The 20,865-nt window shown below is 44.4% G+C and overlaps 2 protein-coding genes across 3 annotated transcripts in view; both read right to left on the bottom strand.

The window, feature by feature from the left end:
• The window catches only part of ankhd1 (ankyrin repeat and KH domain containing 1), a 33,747-nt gene extending 22,224 nt beyond the window's left edge, over positions 1–11,523 (bottom strand). The window contains 7 exon segments of the mRNA XM_084684287.1: positions 1,275–1,369; positions 1,593–1,826; positions 4,210–4,357; positions 4,557–4,719; positions 5,948–6,104; positions 7,469–7,622; positions 11,079–11,523. Of these exon segments, the coding sequence (XP_084540413.1) occupies positions 1,275–1,369; positions 1,593–1,826; positions 4,210–4,357; positions 4,557–4,719; positions 5,948–6,104; positions 7,469–7,622; positions 11,079–11,354 (1,227 nt within the window). The 5' untranslated portion in view covers positions 11,355–11,523.
• Positions 11,524–12,092: 569 nt separating this feature from the next.
• Positions 12,093–20,812, bottom strand: LOC146245147 (deoxycytidine kinase 2). 2 transcript variants are annotated; one of them, XM_084683588.1, is made up of 7 exons: positions 20,621–20,808; positions 19,882–19,997; positions 18,701–18,894; positions 15,305–15,452; positions 14,627–14,742; positions 13,057–13,156; positions 12,093–12,768 (listed from the first exon to the last, which is right to left on the bottom strand). In XM_084683588.1, the coding sequence occupies exons 1-7, from the start codon at positions 20,706–20,708 to the stop codon at positions 12,742–12,744; spliced, it is 789 nt and encodes a 262-aa protein (XP_084539714.1). In that variant the 5' UTR covers positions 20,709–20,808; the 3' UTR covers positions 12,093–12,741. The 2 variants fall into 2 exon arrangements, with proteins under 2 accessions (XP_084539714.1, XP_084539715.1); XM_084683589.1 differs by lacking the exons at positions 12,093–12,768; positions 13,057–13,156 and adding an exon at positions 14,257–14,492 and having other exon boundaries at positions 20,621–20,812.
• Positions 20,813–20,865: the final 53 nt, after the last annotated feature.

Genomic DNA, 20,865 nt, shown 5'->3' with positions numbered 1-20,865 from the left:
CTCCACTTTTTTTTTGCTTTTCTACAGGTACACATGCACTTCTAGCGATTCATGTGTTTAATTGTAACTTACTTAACTACATGCTCTTATGGTTCTTCCCTTTGGCACTTATTTTTGGTTGTTCACAATGTGTGCTTAATGTTTTGACTACCGACAATGCACTTTGTAAAGCTCTCTCTTGGAAGTAGCTTTGGATAAAAGTGTCATGAATAAAGCTAAATGAATAAATGTAAATGTAAACTCCTGTTTGGGTTATTGGTTCCAGATAAGCTCATGCAATGTATCAAATCTATTTGTATTCCGCAGCATTAGGAAGTTTGTGATACTTTTAAGTAGCTAAATAATAGGGCTGTCACGATAACTACTTTTTCTTGTGCGATATATTGCACCAAAATGTATTGCGATAAACAATATTATAGCGCACACGTCAATTTTAATTTTCAGTCCATTTCATGCCACTGATTACATAATGCCCTGCCATGCTCTGGCCACCTACTTAACAATAAATGCAGTGCATTATGTTCTCTTTCTTATTAAACCTTAACCAGGGAAACTGGTCTAACCAGTCTTTACAAAATGTATGTTTTTCCCTTCTCTAGCTCAGGCTTGGTAGGCTCTACCTCAGAGTCGGATGCCATCTCCGACGAAGGACCAGGGCGTGGCATCTTACCAGGGACTGGGGAGACTGGTGGCTGAAGTAGCTCCATGTCTGGGCTGTTGTCGGATCATTGACCGGGGAGAGTGTTGGGGGGGAAAACAGGCATGCCTATTTTTCTTAAAGAAAAAAACTCCATGGGTCTAATTTCCATTGAACAATTTTCATTGTTCGTCATCTGTTTTTTCTTTAGTTTATTTTGCTGATGCTGATTGCCGTAACTGATTCTCTGGTGCTCAGGTTGCAATCTCAATCACACAGCACGGAGTGGTGTAGGCCTACAGAAATATCTGGACTACAGCCAATCAGAGGCAAAGACCCACCCCTCTCTGTCTTTAGAGTCTAAACTTTAGACCACGATATGATCCAACCATGAGTGTGAGTACCGTCAAAGGAGAACAAACATTTTGTTTGTGGAGAGGTAGCGGATGCAAGGACGTTAGGTACACCGGTGCGACCTAGGAACATTTTTAGTCGCACCCTTACAAATTTTGGTTGTATGTGCGACCAAATTGGTCACACTAAAGGAGGATGCTATAAGCGGTTATGAAGACCAATGAGACACTATGTAAAGGAGCTCCTGTGGTGGTATCTAGTGGTTAAGTGTGAGTTTACTCACCATACAGGCCTCCATGAGCGCTGTGTGCATCTCATCTGTCTTGTGTTCCTGGTCGGCCCCGGCCTCTAGCAGGAAGCGCACCATGTCCAGGTGCCCTGGGGAGAATAACAGGGCTTAGCATGCTAATGCTAAAAGGGACAAGGTTTACCATGCTAATAATAGTAGGGCTTTGAGGGACAATGCTAGCAGGGGTAGCTAACAATCACAAGGTTCTCTTTACATACTTTTTCAATGTCACTTTAGATAAATACATCTACAAAATGGAACAAAATGTCATGTAAATGAATTGCTGTCAAATGAAAGCTAGCATGGTCATACCTTTGTAGCAGGCCAGGGTAAGTGCACTTTCCTTGAACTCGTTGGAGTGTGTGTTGATGCCGGCTCCATACTCGAGCAGCACGCGTGCCACGTCTACGTGGCCGGCGCTCGCCGCCTCCATCAGCGGCGTGTGTCCGTTCTCATTGTGGTCCTCGATATTGGCGCCCTCCTTCAGCAAGACGCGCACCACGTCCAGGAAGCCTCCCGCACACGCGTACGTCAAGGCCGTGTTACCTGGAGCATCGGGACGGACACGGATGTGAGTGTAAACCTTTTGAGGATTGTGAGGTGTGTGTATGTATGCATGCATGAGTGTGCGTACCTGTGGAGGACTGTGTGTATATATGCAGGGCTCCATAGTGAGAGTATTTCACTCACATTTGCCCTTAAAAATAGATACGTGGGAACCGGAATTTCTTTTCATGAGCAGTGTGCGAATAAAGATGACAAACTACCGTAATCTATTCGAACCGTAAAAAATTAAGTCCCACATTTCACAAGAGGTATGCGCCAACTAGGGCTGGGCGATAATTGTTTTTATCGATTTATCGAAGTAATGACTTCCCTCAATAAAGATATCATAACATTAATTCATTTTCAATAATGTCAATAGAGAATAATTAGGAAAAGCAGTCCATTTAATTTCTGTGATGCAGCAGGAAGTTGCAGAGAAATGGTAGCCTATGTACACTCACTAAAATATACTGACTTAGCACTTCAAGTGGAGTAGCTAATGTTAACCGCAGAAAATGAGTCTTATTGCCGAAAACAGTGGCAGCGATAGCCATGGCGAGGGAGCAACTTCTCAAATTATTGATAAAAAGGGTTTGTCTTCAGTTATTACGAAGTGGTTTGTCTTTTAGAAATCAGACAAAGAGCAGAGCAATGTTCGGTGCAAATTGTGTAGTAAACAAACAGATGGCTACCAAGTCTGGTAATATGACAAACCTTTTTTACCACCTGAAGCAAAATCACTCGTTGGAACATGCAGAAAGTGTGAGTTGGCGCCAAGGTATTGATAAAAAGCAAGTTTTTAAAAAGCTGAAGTTACTTGACCCCAGGTACGTGCTCCCTGGCCGCAAACATTTCTCTCACACCGCGCAGCCTAAAATGTTGTTTGAGCCATGATGAGGTAGCCTAATCATGGCTCAATAATTCTAGTCAGAATAAGAGTCTGAAAACTCTCCGTTGGGCTTTGAGTACGGAGCGTGTTTCAACCGAACTCGTAAAACAAATGACTCTACGCTCAATTGGATAGACCTACAACCAATCAGAGCAACGTATTATGTTACTTGTTGGAAACGAATTCAACCCAAGGGCTCTTTCGTGACGTTGTTGATTACGTTACTGTTGATCATCTGTCCATCATCGTATAAAGCCCGCCCTGGCAATTTAATTGGTCCGTCCCGATTCTGGGTTTTCTGTAGTTGTCCCCAATACGAGACCCTCCAGACCCAACTTCCCGAACACATTTTTTTGTGGGCGGGAGAAGTTGGGCTGGCAGCCAGGCTAATGATGAGGATCACTCTCCCACTGAATTTCACAGTAAACAAACCAGACATGTAACAAACGTACAACTGTATGTTTGACAAAAGAATAACACTACGAGTCCAATGTAATGTTTATGTTACATAAAACAAACTCGCGTTTGAAAAATGTAGCGTTTGTGTTAAGACGACACATTTGTCCATCATCTAAGGATGACAGAAATTGCAGTTTTAAAGCAGCTGTTTCAAACGTCACAAGACGTTTGGACCATCTATGCTTGGTTGGTGCCTTTCCATTTTCCACAGATGTGTCCCTAAGTACACATCACGTGTATGTGTGTATATATAAACTCCCTTAAAAAAACGTTATTTCGGTCGATTATTCCTCCCTTTCAATACTCCCAATTGATATTGTATTTCATATCATTGGAAACCCTGATTAGTCACCTTTACAACGAGGTAGAACCTGTAAGGATCGTGCATTTGTGGAAAGAGCAACACCGCTAACCGTGTGGGTAGCGGCCCAAAAAAAATTGCCAAAATATTCTGCAATATTCTTCTGTTGGTATTCACTTTCGTTTTGAGCTCCAAAGGGGATCAGCTTGGGCGTGCTGTATGTGCCAGAGTGACCAACGCAAACATGTTGGCTGACTTGCGACAAATCCTGGTTGAGGAATGGGATGTCATACCACAGCAGTGTGTGACCAGGCTGGTGACCAGCATGAGGAGGTGCCAAGCTGTTGTGGCTGCGTATGGATCTTCCACACGCTACTGAGGTCCTTGACAGTGTAAAATTAATAAAGTGTAAAAATGGCCAATATGTGTTGTTTTTTCCTTATTACGGTGGGAGAATGCAATTTTCCAATCCACCAAGGAACTCAAAATGAGAGTGAATACCAACAGAAGAATATTGCAGAGGATTATGGCAAAAACATTACCACAGTACCTGTGGAGGACTGTGTGTGTGTGTTTGAGCACCTGTGGAGGACTGTGAGGAGTGTGTAAGCACCTGTGGAGGACTGTGTGTGTATACAAGTGTGCGTACCTGTGGAGGACTGTATGTGCGTGTATACGAGTGTGTGATTACCTGTGGAGAACTGTGAAGAGCGTGTGTTTGAGTGTATGAGCACCTGTGGAGGACTGTGCGTTGACGTCGGCTCCGTGCACCAGCAGCAGCTTGACAATGTCTACGTAGCCTCCGCTGGCAGCCGCCATCAGAGGCGTGATGTCACCCTTGATGCCCCGGTCCTCCACGTTAGCGTGCATGGCCAGCAGCACCTGCATGACAACACTACGCCCTCAACCGCTGTGCGTGTCTGTGTTCCTCCTGTGCTTGTTCATAGCACAGGTAACGCATACACACTATGAGATAGCACAGGTAACACATGCACACTATCTCATAGTGTGTATGCGTTACCTATACTAGCTCACAGTGTGCGTGTGTGATTGATTGATTGAATGAGTGTGTGTGTGTTACCTGTGCTAGCTCGTAGTATCCAGCGGAGCAGGCCAGGCTGAGCAGACTCTCTCCCTCCTCCGTGTGCTCGTTAACGCTGCGGCCCTCGTCCAGCAGCTTCCTGACTGCGTTCACGTCTCCATCCGAGCACGCCTCCGCCAAGCTCCGGCTGAAAACAACCAGACTGCTACAGTTACTGGCATTGTAGCAGGACAGACCACCACAGCCACACACACAGTGTGGACACAACTACAGTACACACACACACCTGCCTGCAGTACACACACAACTGCCTGCAGTACAAACACACCTGCCTGCAGTACACACACACACAGAGTAGGAATATTAATCATTAATCCTTAATCAATCCTTAATTAATCCTTAACCCTTGTTAGGGTAGAAATAGCAGGACTGTATTTTTGGGAAATAAAGCCGCGGGTTATACCAAAAACTTTTCTTGTGGTGATGCGGCTTATATTTCAATGCTTCTTATGCCATATTTTTATAACAGAACAACAGTGGAAACACTTTTTGTGAATGCTATTTTACCTGTTAAGGAGTAGCGTCGCACATGTGATCGGTTGAATGCGGGTTTCACTGCGTAACTTCGCATATATGCGATTTCAAACATTCCAACAGAATATTTTCCGATGGAAAAAAACTATGCCATAAAAGCTTTATTATGGCTTCAAAATGTACTAATAAGAAAGCTAACAAGTAACACTAGCATGGTAGTAGTATTGCAACGAGTATTATGCTAGCTAACTTAGCCCGGAAGCTTACTAACGCTACCGTTTCTGAAAAATAACTTGCGCTTTGGAAACATTTTGAACTCACGCGTCTAAAGGTAAATAACGCTAATTAGTTAATTCCCAGGAAATAGAAAAAAAACATTCATCATTTAGCACGAGAAAGTGGAGAGAGAAAGTGAGAGAGAGAATGTGAGAGAACGAGAAAGTGGAGAGAGAACGAGAAAGTGGAGAAAGAGGAGAGAGAACGAGACCGAGAGAGAACGAGAGAGTGAACGAGAGAGAGAGAGAGAGAGAGAGAGAGAGAGAGAGAGAGAGAGAGAGAGAGAGAGAGAGAGACAGAGAGAGAACGAGAGAGAGAGGAAAAGACAGAAAGAGGCAAACAACATAACCTAACAAACCCACAACACTGTATCAGTATCTGAATGTGTGTGAGAGAGACCCTGTGTGTGTGTGTCTGTGTGAGACCCTGTGTGTGTGTGTGAGACCCTGTGTGTGTGTATGTGTGTGTGTGTGTGTGTGTGTGTGTGTGTGTGTGTGTGTGTGTGTGTGTGTGTGTGTGTGTGTGTGTGTGTGTGTGAAATTACCTGTGTGTGTGTTTGACAGAGATCGCCTGTGTGTGTGTTTGATTGTGTGTGCGTGCATGCAAGCAGAGAAACATACTTGTCGGCCTGGCTGGCGTTGAGCGTGTTCTCGGCCCTCATGCGTGTGAGTGCGGCGGCAGCCTCGTCCAGGGCACAGCTCACAGAGGAAGTGAGGCGGCGGAGGACCTCGGGGTCTGCAAACGCTTTACCATCGGCAGTGGACAGTTTACCTATCCCTTCAGCACCACACACACACACGCACACACGGGTCGACAGACAGACAGACAGGTGGGCAAACAGGCAGCCAGGCAGGCGGGCAGACAAACAGACAGACAGACAGGTGGGCAGACAGACAAGTGGGCAGACAGACAGGTGGGCAGACAGACAGGTACCACGGCACATTATAGTGCCAGAGTTAGGACCAGGCCAGAGGAAACATACAGTAAACACACACAGTAAACACATGCAGTAAACACACAGAAAACACACACGCAAGCATAGATTAGCCATGATCACACTACACCACTTCCCCTTCCATTCCTGACCTCAGTCTGAAAGCTAAACCCAACGTGGACATAGATATTGGAGGACAGTTCTGACGTAACAGAGTTAACTGACTGTTTTCATAATTCCGAACATGACAGAGAGAGGTGGGTAAACTTGGGAGACAGTCGGCAGGATTAGCCAGTGTGTGACACTCCTAGCTCAGAACTAGTCTAAACAAAAGCACACGCAGGCAATAATACAGACGTACAGTGTAAACACAGAGACAGGGTAGTTAGCCACACACACAGTGTACTAAAGGCCACTGCTGAGTCATGATGGGAGCTGCTGATCCTGTATGGAAATCCATTGTTGATACTAATCTCCCTGCCGGTGCCCTAGCAAGCTAGCTTCCACCAGTATCATGTGGATTAGGCAGGGCTAGCGTGTTAGCAGCTATCGAACACACATATATACATTATACTGATATGGGCTAGCCTGATAAGTGTCATTTAAGTGTAAGTGTTCTATCACTAACAAATGTATATGCTAACCTAGCCTCTGCTAACCCTTAGCTAGGCAACAGGTTAGCTGTGTTACACTAGCCATGGCTAGGCTAGCTAACTCATAAGCTCACCATGCCGTTCCACACCAAACCAGCATCCACAGCATGCACATGAACCATGTCACACAGGCATAAACCATACTCTTCTCATCATTCTGACTGGTATACTGGTCACCAGCCTTGAGTCTTTTCGTTAAACTGGTCACCAGCCCTGAATTCTACTGTTATACTGGTCACCAGGCCTGAGTGTAACTGGGATAGTTATTGATTATCTACTGGTCAGTGGGCTACTGACAGACAGACCAGGAAGCAGGTGACCTTCCATCACCAAAACACAACAGGATGTAGGGCCAGTAAAAATAACCCTGGCCAGCAGGAATTTGAGGGTCTATTCTGAGCACAAGCTTTCCATATAAAAGGTATTTCACTCTGTATGCCAGCCAAGTCTATACACTGTAGCTCTGCTAGGCTAAACACACTCCCTTCCTCGACTAACAGGAGTGCTAGCAACACGTGTGTGTGTGTGTGTGTGTATGTGTGTGCATTCAGTACCGGCGGCCTCCAGCAGGGCATCCAGGCGGGCCTGTGTTTCTGGATCCACCGTCCTGAGGTCGGCTCCATCCGCAGCGCTGGACAGCAGGAGTTCAGAGGCTGTCTTCAGCATGGGGTTGTCCAGGTCGTCCTGGTCCAGGATGAACGACTCCACCTGGTGGATGGGAGGAACAACATGAGAAAGGAAGGAAATAGAAAAAAACAGTCAGGTGATGTTTGAAAACCTGTGTATTATCTTTACCAGGAACTGGTCAGCTAGTGCCAGGCTAGCTAGTATTTAGAAGAGCACTGCCGACTACCAAATGTAATCAGTGAAAGCCAACATGTGTAAGGACCCGAAACAGAAGTAACAGAAATGTGGACGAGTACAGTTGTCTCAAAGTCAGTACTTACAGAAATGAGTACTCACCATGCCATTTGATTAATAATTGTACCCCATTAAAACATATACTTCTTCAACAAACATCATCATGCAAGTTACAAAACCACTTGTGTTTTGTTTCTACACCAAATACAGTAAAGTTACAGCAGTCAAGGACTTACATTACTGTACTATGACAAGTAACTTACTTAACCTAATAAGAGGAATGGATCTCCAAGCACATTACCAGGCCAGAGGTGAGAATTGTCCCACCAGGGCACCAACCACAAAGTTCTAACAGCTCCCGTGCCACACCCCCTGCCCCGCCCCCCCTGGTGGTTGCCAGGAGACGGATTGGTGCTTAGGGCCTGAGCCTGGGTGGATTTGCAGTCACTAAGCACCAAGAGCTCAGCTCAACCCGCTCGCTCTCTTGTTCCTTCTCTCTTTCCCCTCTCCGTCTTTCCTCCTCCCTCACTTTTCACTTATCGCTCCCCATCTCTCCTTTTTCCACCTGTCCTTCCCTCTCCAGCTCTTCTTCAATCTCTCTCTCCAAAAGTGTCAGCCTCCGTCAACCTCTGCCAGTGTGACCTTGACCTGCATCCACCTGTTGCTGAAAGGGCAGTCCAGCCCTCTATTACTCCTGCTGGATGGGGACACCAAACATGGACAAGCACACACCACAAGTAGACAGAGCTTTTACATTACAAAGGCTTACTTTAAGTGCACTGGATCTGGCTTCCCAAGAGGAAAGCCCTTCACCTCCCTGCCCACCCTGCCTTCGACAGGATGCTAAATCGAGCACACCTAAAGTGCTTGAAGGTAAAGATAAGGGGGCGGTCCCCTGAAGCTCCTCAGGGTGGGGAGGCTCGTGTCAGCGGAAGACATACCGACAGCAGCCTCCTTGACAGGACCAATGTGTGTGTGCGCGCGCGTGTGAGACCACAGGAGGAGACCTGAGTTTAAGTATCTCAATCTGTTCACGCACAAAAACACAGGACTTCCAGACACATCTCGACACGAGAGTTGTTCTTGAATGCAGATTAGATCAGACGGGTCTTGGTCCCCAGCTGGATGATGTTACTGATCTAATCCCCCCCCCCACCCCCGAGTATTCCCATCATGAACTGACCCCAGGAACAACAGGAGGGAGGGAAGGAATGAGAGAGGAGAAAGAGTGTGAGGGAGAGAGTGAGAGAAAGACATAGGGTGTGGTCAACAACAGCAATTTTCCCATGTTCATTTTTCTTTCACAAATCTCTTTGGGGAGAAAAAAAAGAATGAAACGAATGCGGTGGTGAGCGTAATTGAAACCATATTGAAACATTGTTGTTGGAGAGCACACAGCAGGGTGAAAACCAGGCTGGAGGCTGGGAGTGAAGCTGGGGCAGAGGCTGAAAGTGGGGCTGGGGATTGAATGAGGCTGGGGCTGAGGCTGGGGCTGGAAGGGAGACTTGAGGCCAGGAGGGAGACTAGGGCTGGGGTTAAGGCTGGGAGAGGGAGACTTGACACAGAAGCTGGATTGAAACAGTAAATGTGGCGCAGCAGACGTGAAAACAAGTGACTCCCATTACTTCATCCATGTGTCTCAATGGGTGTATGCGTGAGAGAGTGGGTGTGCGTGAGAGAGGGAGAGTACATTCAAGTTATAGACTTGACCCTACACCAGATACTACCTAAAACAAGACAGTTCTGTTATATTCCAGTTAGTTCTCTACTAGACCATGCCCCTGGAGCAGCTCCTTTTAAAACATCTCTCTTTTCCGTGAGGAGCACATGGAACAACAATGGCATTCCACGCCTAAAGAGCCTTTCCATCCAGCTTTACTCATTAGCTATGGTTGTTTAAAGCTCTCTGCAGACCCTGTCCAAAATGTCCAAATATTGGCACGCCTCCCACACCCTTGCGCTAGTGTGGTCACACTTGGGTGTTGCTGCTGTTCCAGTGCTCACCTGTGCCATCTAATCTCAATGGCACACTTCCCTCCACTGTACTTAACCGAGGAAAACATCAACATGGTATCCTGTGATTGGCTAGGAGGGTGAACAGAGTCAGAGTCCACATTAATAACAATGAGGTTGAACCTGAAGACAGCCACAAGCCGCTGTGTTTCCAACACACCAGCACTTCTATTATTGAGTAGCAGCAACTGTCTCCTGAGCACCTGAAGCCTTAGACACAGACACCCACACACACATTTACCAACACAGCTCAGGCACACATTTACTCACAATCCCCACAGAAACAGCCAACACACACACACACACACAGTTGTATAGCAGCAGAGGGTGTGAAGGCAGACTGCAGTCTCGGAAGTTCTCTGGTGTCTGGTCAGGAATAAGGCAGGTCAGTGTGAAGCCCAAACACGCTGGTCTCTAAGTGTCAACATCTCTCCTCTCTCCAACATAAACAAGCACGACATCTCTGCTGTACCTACATTTAATAAAAAACTAGATTTTTAACAAAACGTATTTTCTCAAAGAACTCTGTATGCTACTGGGTTACTGGCCGTTGGTTACATGAACTGCGTGTGAAGTCCATCGATGGCTTTCTGGCTACTTAGCCGTTTAATCTGGGCGAGTCTGTAATGACAGCTGAAGCTGAATTGACAAACTGGACTGACGCCCCTTTTAATGAGGACGTGGGCACTAATGAGTACGCTTACATACCAAGTGTGAACATTAATTTGATAACCACCTTACCATTTTAAGTATTTTCTTGATAAATTGCATCTGCTTTCCACGTTATCCATCTATATTTCAGATATTCACAGCTATGCCATGTATCGGCTGAAACTTGTGGCTTTCCTTGCTAACTAAATATCAGTTGAACTGCGACGTGCACTTGCTAGTTTAGCTAGGCTAGGTAGCTTACTAAATTGCTAACATTAGCTGGCTAGGCCTGGGATAGAAGCCTCCGACAGAGCTAGCATAGCAAGCTAACTTGGCTAGCTTGCAAAATACTGTTGTTCTTAAGCCAAATTGCGTAATAAACCCCTTACTTAAGATCCAGGTGTGCCTACCAGCTATACAGGAAACGTTACAAATGGGAAAATTACTTAGTATTCTGATAACATTTTGTTTTGAACAGTTAGTGTTATCGTCGAAGGAGACAATCTTAGGCAATATTAACATTTGTTAGCTGAACTAGCTAGCCCGCTCGTTGGCAGTGGTTAGCTAAGATAGCATGAAGCTACACGGGCTAGTCTCGTAGTGCTCGAGTCGTAGCTACTAGTTGTCTGAAAGGCTCACCTCAGATACCTCGTCTTCGTCGCTACCAGATCCATGTCCGGAGGAAAGTACTGCGGCCGCAGCGAGTTTAAAATCGAGTCTGTCTGCTACGGGTCCACCAGCCTCGCCGAACAAGCGGACTTTCTTTCCACCGACACCGATACCTAGGCCCCCGAGTCCGGCTCCTGATGTGGCCCCGACCCCCATTCCTACGGCAGGGGAACGCGGAGTCACCGAGTCAATCTCGTCCTCGAAGCCGTCCGTCAGCATTGCTGTCCCGGCTACTGCATCCTGCATACTTCACTGTCTAAATTGTGTACCAATAGTCGCAACGTTGTCTTTAACTTTCTTTGAGGTTGGACTGTATTTATATATTATATTTACACTTCAGAAAAATCCTGTAACTCTCCTGAAGCGAGAAGAGCTTCTCTTTCCCCCAAGCCATTAACTTTCTAACAACCTAACTTACTTCGTCCCAGTTCTCCGTTTACCCACCTCTATTTGGTTTCTATACACGCTATTGGCCAGAGCATCCGAACAGTGAAAAACGGTTGGCCTGAATGAATGCGTGTCAAGGCAAGGCAAGCGACGTCAAGATAGGTTTACGAGAGGGCTTGGCGATTAATGCTTAGCAAGTTGATGATTGGGCCCTTGCCTGCCTGTCATGAAGTGAAGTCCCACCCCTAAAATAACGCCTGTATTTATCAATAAAAATGTTAGAATGTAGAATTAGGTCGAAAATCAATAGAAGTTAGGGGTTGGTGTTTGTTTTTTTAAACTAAAAAACAAGCAAACATACCTTATACACAATATCTCCATGCTGGCACTATGATTATGAGCCATGATTAATTGGTAAGTTTTCAAGCAATGTGGTAATAGCAATTTAAAAGATCCCCAAGGCCATGACATGACAAATAAAACTTTGACATAAGTGGTTGACATTACAAAAGAACGTATGGCTGTAATGAAAGAACATGGCATGATCCACTTGTGCGTAGAGGAATGCTTCATTGAAATAGATGTGGAATCTTCAAGTTTATGAAATGCCATGGTTTATTGTTCAACAGATTTTCAGGACTCAATATCAAGCATTGATTTTCTGCGCTGGACAGTCTGTGAACATGTCTGCATACATTCCCACAAGATCATAACTGTTAAATTCTGTACAAAAATCAAAACAATTGGGCTTACATTTAAAAAAAATCTGTATCCCACCCGAAAAAACAACAACACATTACATGTTTATATCTAAAAAGTCAAGAATATGTACAATTCCAACCTCTATTGCTAACATATACAATGTCATGTTATAATAACTAGTCAGAAAACTTTGCAATCCCCCACTTAAACCTGACATTTCACTACTACTAAAATCACTTAACTTCAAGTAGACCTGCGAACATAGTTTGCTCCACATTTATGCAGGGTGAGGGAGGTAGACTGAGAGGAGAGACAAGGTTGTGCTGTAAGTTTGGAATGTGAGAGGTTTAGTTAGGTCAGCAGGTCAACAGATGAGGTGGTGTTGTCTCATTGTATGGAGGTGAAGATGGAGCAGTCTCATTGGGTGGAGGTGAAGATGGAGGGTTATTATTAAGTGGAGGTGAAGATGAAACAGTCTCATTGGGTGGAGGTGAAGATGGAGGTGGCGTTCCCACTGGGTTTGATAGCGTGTCTTTGCCCTAGGTCACAGAGTACTCAGGAACTCCTTGACCTGTGAACAGACACAGGAAAACAACATGGTGGTGAGTACCTGACAACCCAGCAGGAGCTGGTACATGCTGGTTATGGAGTAAATAACCTGGGGCCTCCCTTGGTCATTTATACATTTGGACGTCACAGCCCAACAACCCTGCTCCTGCCCCACCTTCCTCTTTCACCACCTACCTCCCTCACCTCCACACTCCTCTCCCCTCCCCCACACTCCTATTTCTCTACTCCTCAACCTCTTCCCGCCTCCACCCCCCCCCCCCCTTCTTCCTCTACCTCCTCCACCACTAACCTTATCTATAGTAGCCTCCTGCTTGATGCGATCGTTCTTGAAGTCCTCGTTCACATCCAAGATCAGGATGGGGATGTCCTTCAGGTACTCAAAGTCAACCCTGGGGAGACAGACGGGGGAGGCAACATGTTAGCTGCTCCACCCTGGACACAGACCCAGAGAGAGGAGGTAGCATGTTAGCTGCTCCAGTGTCACACTAACCAGGGAGCCAGTCCTGACTACCTGGGTGAAAGACCAGTTCAGTGCAACCTCCCACACATTTACATTTAGTCATTTAGCAGACGCTCTTATCCAGAGCGACTTACAGTAAGTACAGGGACATTCCCCCGAGGCAAGTGGGGTGAAGTGCCTTGCCTGGCTGGGAATCGAACCTTCTGATTGGTAGCCCGATTCCCTAACCGTTCAGCCATCTGACCCCCCCCCCCCCACACACACACACACATGAAAGTACATGAAAGTCCCGTACATGATAGCTGTAACAGCAGAAGCAACATCAGGATCTATTACTGTGGAGACAGGGACTATTACTGAGGAGACAGGGACTCTTACTGTGGCGACAGGTGCTCTTGCTGAGGAGACTGGGACTATTACTGAGGAGACAAGGACTCTTACTATGGAGACAGGGACTCTTACTATGGAGACAGGGACTTAGAGTGTGGACAGGGACTCTTACTGTGTGGAGTAAGATACTCTTACTGTGGAGACAAGGACTTACAGTGTGGACAGGGACCCTTACTGTGTGGTGACAGGGACTAATACTGTGGAGACAGAGACCCTTACTGTGTGGAGACAGGGACCCTTACTGTATGGAGACAGGGACCATTACTGTGGAGACAGGGACTATTACTGTGTGGAGACAGGGACTATTAAGGCCGATTTATACTTCTGCGTTTTTACGCACACGCACACAGGGAACGCCCTCTCCTTCAAGAAACGCCCTCTGCGTGTCTTTGCAGAGCCCTCGCAGAGCTCTGCGTGCGCCTCCTGCTTTTCCTGACTATCCGTCTGTCTTTTTACGGATACCCCTTGGCTATGATTGGTCCGTATTGCGTCAGGGGTGGGGGGCGGGGTTGCCTTGACCAACAAGAGAACAGAATCCTTTGACCGCCATTGTTGTACGTTTTTACAACTCTTATTTCAGCTAAACAATACATGTAAATCAGCATCTGAATTAAAATGTGACGAGAAATGGACAGTGTAGTTGCTGAAAATGTGCTTATTTTATTGATGAAATGGTTCATTTGTAAATTTGCTCCGACTTTTCGATAACCTAGCTAGCATCGCAGTGCAGCGTCATCTACTGTTCTGGCTGTGAATTGCTTTCAGCACGCAGAGCCGTCCGAGTAGTATAAATTCAACCAGTCCGTCCGACTCCGTCCGACTCCGTGCGTGCGTCTGTCCGTTAACGGAGACGCAGAAGTATAAATCGGCCTTTACTGTGGAGACAGGGACCCTTAATGTGTGGAGACAGGGACCCTTACTGTATGGAGACAGGGACTATTACTGTGGAGACAGGGACTATTACTGTGGAGACAGGAACTATTACTGTGGAGACACTGGGGATACATACTGTGTGGTGCGATGGTGGAGCCAGCACTCGTGTTTGTAGTGGAGCTGCTCCAGGTATTCCAATGGAATCCCCTGCTCCTCTTCTCGTCCTCGCAGATGCAGCCTCTGCATGCACCTCTGATACACATGTACAGACACGCACACACACACACACACACATACACGCACACACAAACGCACACATACATGTGTGCAAGAACAAAGACACACAATTGAGACAACGGAGAGACAGAAGTCACACACAAGGCGTATTGGTAAATGTTATGTGGTTTTGAGAGGTCAAAGCAAGATGGCAGCTTCAACTGAGGCACTGTATCTGGACAGTTCTCCACAAGTGCATGACAGGGAATGAGGTCCAGAATGTCTGACTCAGGACAGCGATGGGAACGATACATCAAGGAGACAAGTCGACTGATTACCCATTACTGCTGATGCACACTAACATGGTGCAAGCTCTGGCAAACGATCAACATCACTGGTTGTCATCATGTATAACTTCACTAGAATAAAAACCTTTCTATAACAAATTGTGAAACTAGGTTTTACGATCAATCACATATTTTAAGAAACAACTGTTGGCGTTTTGCTCACTTAGGCTCCCACTGAAATCAGAACATTCTTGTGGTCTCAACCTGGACGTATACCCTCCAGGGGGAAGGGGTCCCTGCAGGGTGCTCACCTGGGGGTCCGCCCTCAGGTAGATCATGGCGTCCAGCTCGATCTGGCTCTCAAACTGGGCCAGGAGCCATCCGTGCCAGTCCTGGTAGACGGCCCACTCTGTCTCATTCAGGTCCCCACACTCAAACAGGTTGGAGGCAAACACATACCTATGAAGACAAGAGGTAGTCCCCCAACAGACATGATATATTTGATCATTTTGTGTCTTTTAAGGTGTTAGTGAATGTACAGAATGAACATAATGTATTTAGTGAGTGGACAATATACTGTACGTGTCTTTTAATGGAAGGCAATGCCAAAGAAAGAATACTCTTCATCCTGGATGGAAAGTTATTATAAAGTTAGTATATTCTATTGGGGTTTTCTTTGTTATTTCTTAATTAACTAGAGAGGGTACCATTTCTGCGGAAATTGTAGGGTGTGCTCGCTTGCAGGTGGGTCCGTCCCCTACGTTTTTTCCTTCTAATGATATTTTCATGCATTTAGTCTACTCATAATTCAAGAACTCCCTTTGAAACAGGCGAACCCCCTTTGAAACAAGCTATGTTGCCCCCAAAAACGTTGATAAGTTTGACATTAATTTAGGGGGAAATGGCTGATTCAAAAGAAGTTTTCTACGAGCAAGCTGCTGTTGCTAGCCAAACATCACTGAGCGGATTGTTCATAGACATATAACCGTTTGTTTTAAAGCGCCAGAAATGAGAATGTTTTTTTGACAGTTTAGGCTGTGGCATTGAAAACAGCGACAAACCACACAAGCTTGAGTTTAAATACATTATTTAATGTGACATTACTTACTGTACATACTTGATTTGCTTAAATGTAGACTACATGTGCTGCTAGTACTCCACCCCTTACAAAAAATAAGTATATTAAAGTATACTATAAGTATACTAAAATATGGATAGTGCACTTTTAGTTCACTTTTGATATACTTTAAAGAAGTATGCTTAGAAAATAATTCACATTTAATATACTTTTAAGAAGTATACTTAGAAAATAGTTTACTTTTAATATACTTTTAAGTATGCTTTGAAAATAGTTCACTTTTGATATACTTTTAAGGAGTATGCTTAGAAAATAGTTCACTTTTGATATACTTTAAAGAAGTATGCTTAGAAACGGAAAATGGTATACATTTCTTCTGGAGTACGTTTTCTATTATTATACAGCAAAAGCAGTCAAAATAATTTTAAAGTACATTACAGGTTACATTTTTTAAATCCATCTCATTCTAATTATTGATGTCTATGAAAATCTATTATGCATTGCACATTGAATCTTTTTTTGTTACTGAAGCTGTAACCTTAATTACTGCCAAAACATTCTGAAGCCCTATATTCTTATACTAATAATTATCAATTGGAGTATTAATGAAAAAAAAAGAAAAAGCTACTTGAGAATTTGAAGGTTATACTGTCAAACTGACTGAAGAACGAAATAACAACGTGAAATAATGAAGATAGTGTGGCTCATTAGCTAGTCAATTGACATGATGCAAGGCGGTAAATAGTGTAAAAAATTGCTGACAAGTTTGCTGTTTGTTGAAATACAAATGTAACTTCATGAATTTCGTTTTTAAATGTGTCTGCTTAGAATGTAGTGTTTTGTTGCATGGTAATTGTCATTGTTGTGCTGGTTTACCATTGTAACCATGTGTTAAATGACTGTTACGTTTCATCAGAAAAGCTGAATTCGTAAAACATTGATGCTTATGCACCTTGAAATACACTATAAATGTACTAAATGACCTAAAAAGTGGGCCAATTCAGTTTACTTAGTACAAAAATAGTATATAAATAAGTACACTGCTAGTATACTTTAAGTAACATGATAATAGTATACTTACAAAATAAACTTGAAGTATACTTCTTTTTTGTAAGGGACGGCATGATACTGGCTGTGTAACCGCACATCTATGCACGATGTATCCATGCATCGTTGCTAACGTGTCCTGACGTGGTGACGTAGCTAGCAATGAGTACCCTTCGTCGACTAAAGCCACTTTTTGCCACAAAAACGTTGTAACCTCCTAAACCGTGCAACGGAACGTAAATCCCAATAGAAGCAACGCAATCGTGACTAAGACAAACATTTTGCAGGCAACGTCCAAATATTGACTGATCCTTAGGGGGGCAAAAATAAACAATAATAATAATAATAATATATATGTGAGAGAACAATGGTTGTGCTCGCCGAAGGCGTGAGCACACCCAATTAAGCAGGTAAAAGGTCTGGAGTTGATTCCAGGTGTGGTATTTGCATTTGGAAGCTGTTTCTGTGAACTCACAACATGCGGTCGAAGGAGCACTTAATGCAAGTAAAACAGGCCATCATTAGGCTGCTAAAAAAATACAAATCCTTCAGAGATTGCAGGGACATTAGGAGTGGCCAAATCATCAGTTTGGTACATTCTGAGAAAAAGAATGCACTGGCAAGCTTGGCAATTAAAAAGGCCTGGATGTCCAAGTAAGGCAACAGTGGTGGATTATCGCAGGATCCTTTCCATTGTGAAAAAAAAAACCTTCACAACATCAAGCCAAGTGAAGAACACTTCCCAGAAGGTAGGCATATCATCCAAGTCTACCATGAAGAGAAGACTTCAAGGGGGGCTGAGGGGGGAACTGCTCCCCCACTTGTGTACCCTTGTCAAAATGAAGGGGAACATTTTTGATTTTGTTTACTTTGTTTAGTTTTTTTTCCACTGTAGTGTGATTTTCACCAGATCTCAACCCGATCAAGCATGCATTTCACTTGCTGAAGACAAAGCTTCAGGCAGAAAGACCCACAAACAAACAACAACTGAAGACAGCAGTGAAGGCCTCACAAAGGAGGAAACCCCGCGTTTGGTGATGTCCATGCATTCCACACTTCAAGCAGTTGTTACCTGTAAAGGATTCTCAACAAAGTATTACAAAGCAAAATTGTATTCATGGTTAAGATCATTTATCCAATGACTTTTGAGCCCCTGAAATAAGGGCAATGTGTATACAAATGGTTGCAATTCCTAAACGGTTCATACAATATTTTTGTTCAACCCATTTAAGATTCTTATATGTTTATTATATGTTTACTGTATGCACCTGGCCACCAAAGTAAATTCCTTGTTTGTGTACACTTACTTGGCAATTAAACTTCATTCTGATTCTGACCTGAAATAAATCTGACAGTCTGTAATTTCATTACATCTCTTATTTAATCTCAAATCCATTGTGGTGGCATACAAAGCCAAAATTATGTGTCAATAGTGTCACTCTCCAAATATTTATGGGCCTAACTGTATATATACACACACAAACACGTGCTTGAGTAACAGTGAGAGCAGTGACAGCTACAGCTCAGGTAGCTGCAGAGTGATGTACGGTGATGGGAGCAGCCCTGCCGGATTTGGCCGCACCTGTCGCTGTAGACGGAGCGTTCAAAGAACTGCACGGGGCTCTCTGCCTGGAGCAGCTTGGAGGAGGGGGCCTGCAGTTGGGAGCGGACCCGGCTGAGGCAGGCGTAGCTTTGGAAGGTGTAGGACCAGCGGCTAGGCTTGTCGTACAGCATCTGGAGCAGGTTGCCTCCGCTCTTCTGAGAGGTGCTCAGTTCCTGTGTGAGATGAGTAAGACATGGTGATCAGGGGCCGGGTCTTGAGCATACACACACCAGACATACACATGAACCAGACACATACACACACACGCCAGGGGTACACAGATCAGACACACACACTCACTAGACACGCACACCAGACATACACACGCACACCACACACATGAACACAGCATTCATACACAAAGACTACAATGTTTGTTCTATTTTCCGTAAAGGAATACAGTTAGGCTACAAAGTATGTTCTAAATGGCAGAAATATGCTGCCAATTAATAATTGACTTAACCACCTATTGTAAATGGTCAGTAGCCTAGCCTATCGATCAAGGTACTCGAAAGCATGTACACTGTCGGCTTCATTTGATCTTGATAGGCTAAGCATTCTTTAGCAAATAATAACAATATACCCTATTAATTAAAACTACTTCAGCATAATAATGCACCTAAAATACAAACGTGAGCAAGGGCAGCAATCGCTATCGAATCAACAGGCATGCAATTATGCTAGCAGGGGAAGAATACAAACAACGCCAGTTGTTTTATTCACCAGTTAAATTAAATTTGCAATAACTGTAGACTAATACAATAACATGCTTTAATGAACTGAAAGCAAGTTATACGACTTACAGTTCTCAAAGACGCACACACGCAATCTCAACTGCGCTGTGAAGCGCGTGTCCTTGCTATTCTCCGACATGCACTCTAACAATCACTGCTGATAGACGGCCTAAAATCTTGTACAGCCCTATTTCTGATACCGTGGCGGCAGAAATTTAGCCGTGGCGGGCCACCACGACAAAATCAACATAGGGGAAACACTGGAATATATGCATAGTCATGCAGAATTAATAAAAAAATATAAGCAGTCTTCAGAACAAGGGTCTGTCACATTGTCTGCCTCACACACACACACACACACACACACAGATATGTATGTATAAAATCCTTAAGGACATGCAGTCTGCATGATGCAGAGTTTAGTACCTCGTAATCGTTTTCGGTGTTCTGAATGTTGCACCATTTTCCAATTGGCTCCGGAATCACCATCCACTCCTCGGAGGCTTTCTCTAACAGCCGCACGAAGGTGGACTTTCCCGCAGCTAAAACACACACAAATGCACATTCATACTTCTAGGTGTATAGACTTTCCCAATCCCAATAGTTATTTGTCATAAATGACAAGTAATCAAAGCACTTGGGTTGTTTTCAGTGCAGCTCATAGGCGGAAATCCCAGGGGGGACACGACCCCCCCCCCCCCCCCCATCCTTGGAAAAATATGACTTTTTCCCCTCCAAGAAATCACTGTAAACATAAGGACATTGCAATAATGTTAATAATATACGTTTAACATATTACAATATAGGCTGTGTGTTACAGCAGTAATTTGTGTGTACCCTCAGGAATTGCTCTTGAAAAGATGTCATATAATTGTCCGTCCCCCCCCCAAAAAAAAAAAAAAAAATTGATAGCAGATCTGCCACTGATGCAGCTGTCGGAAATACATGGTTGGAACAGATTTGGCGCCAAAGCTGATATGGAGGGATATTAGCTATAAGTTTGACACCTTCCAGCAGCACCTACACACAACTATGAAGGAGAGGACAGCCAGCTAGTTAACATTAGTTGTTAATTCTTGTTAACATGAACTGTTTCCTGTATATCGATCAACTTATTGATCAACTTTAGATAGGACACAAGACAGATGGTTGTGAAGAAACTCACCAATATTTCCTTCAATTGATATTTTCTTGGTTCTCTTTTCAAAGCTGTTGTTTAAGCTTGAACATACTCTTTTAGGGGGGGTTGCCATTCTGACGGACAGTTAGACAAGTATCTGAAAGTGGCACGCGAGATCAAAAATTGTACTTTCAGTGTTTTTTTCCCGAGGGCAGGACTATACCTCGGGTTGCCATGTTTTGAGGAACAACCCTTTCTGTGTTATTTTATACTGAAACCTATAGTTGTCA

This window comes from Hypomesus nipponensis, chromosome 20, assembly GCF_054491055.1.
Source record: "Hypomesus nipponensis isolate SF chromosome 20, ASM5449105v1, whole genome shotgun sequence".
Lineage (NCBI taxonomy): Eukaryota > Metazoa > Chordata > Actinopteri > Osmeriformes > Osmeridae > Hypomesus > Hypomesus nipponensis.
The sequence above is the reverse complement of the archived record's forward strand: the minus strand, read 5'-3'. Positions and strand labels throughout refer to the sequence as shown.

Bases quoted from the DNA above. Each gene is read 5' to 3' on its own strand.
- LOC146245147 (XM_084683588.1), bottom strand. From the start codon at position 20,708: ATGGCAACCCCCCCTAAAAGAGTATGTTCAAGCTTAAACAACAGCTTT. The intron at 14,743-15,304 runs GTGAGCACCCTG...CATGTGTATCAG, and splicing joins ACCTGAGGGCGGACCCCCAG to AGGTGCATGCAGAGGCTGCA. The intron at 12,769-13,056 runs GTTAGTGGTGGA...GTCTGTTCACAG, and splicing joins AGGAGGCTACTATAGATAAG to GTCAAGGAGTTCCTGAGTAC.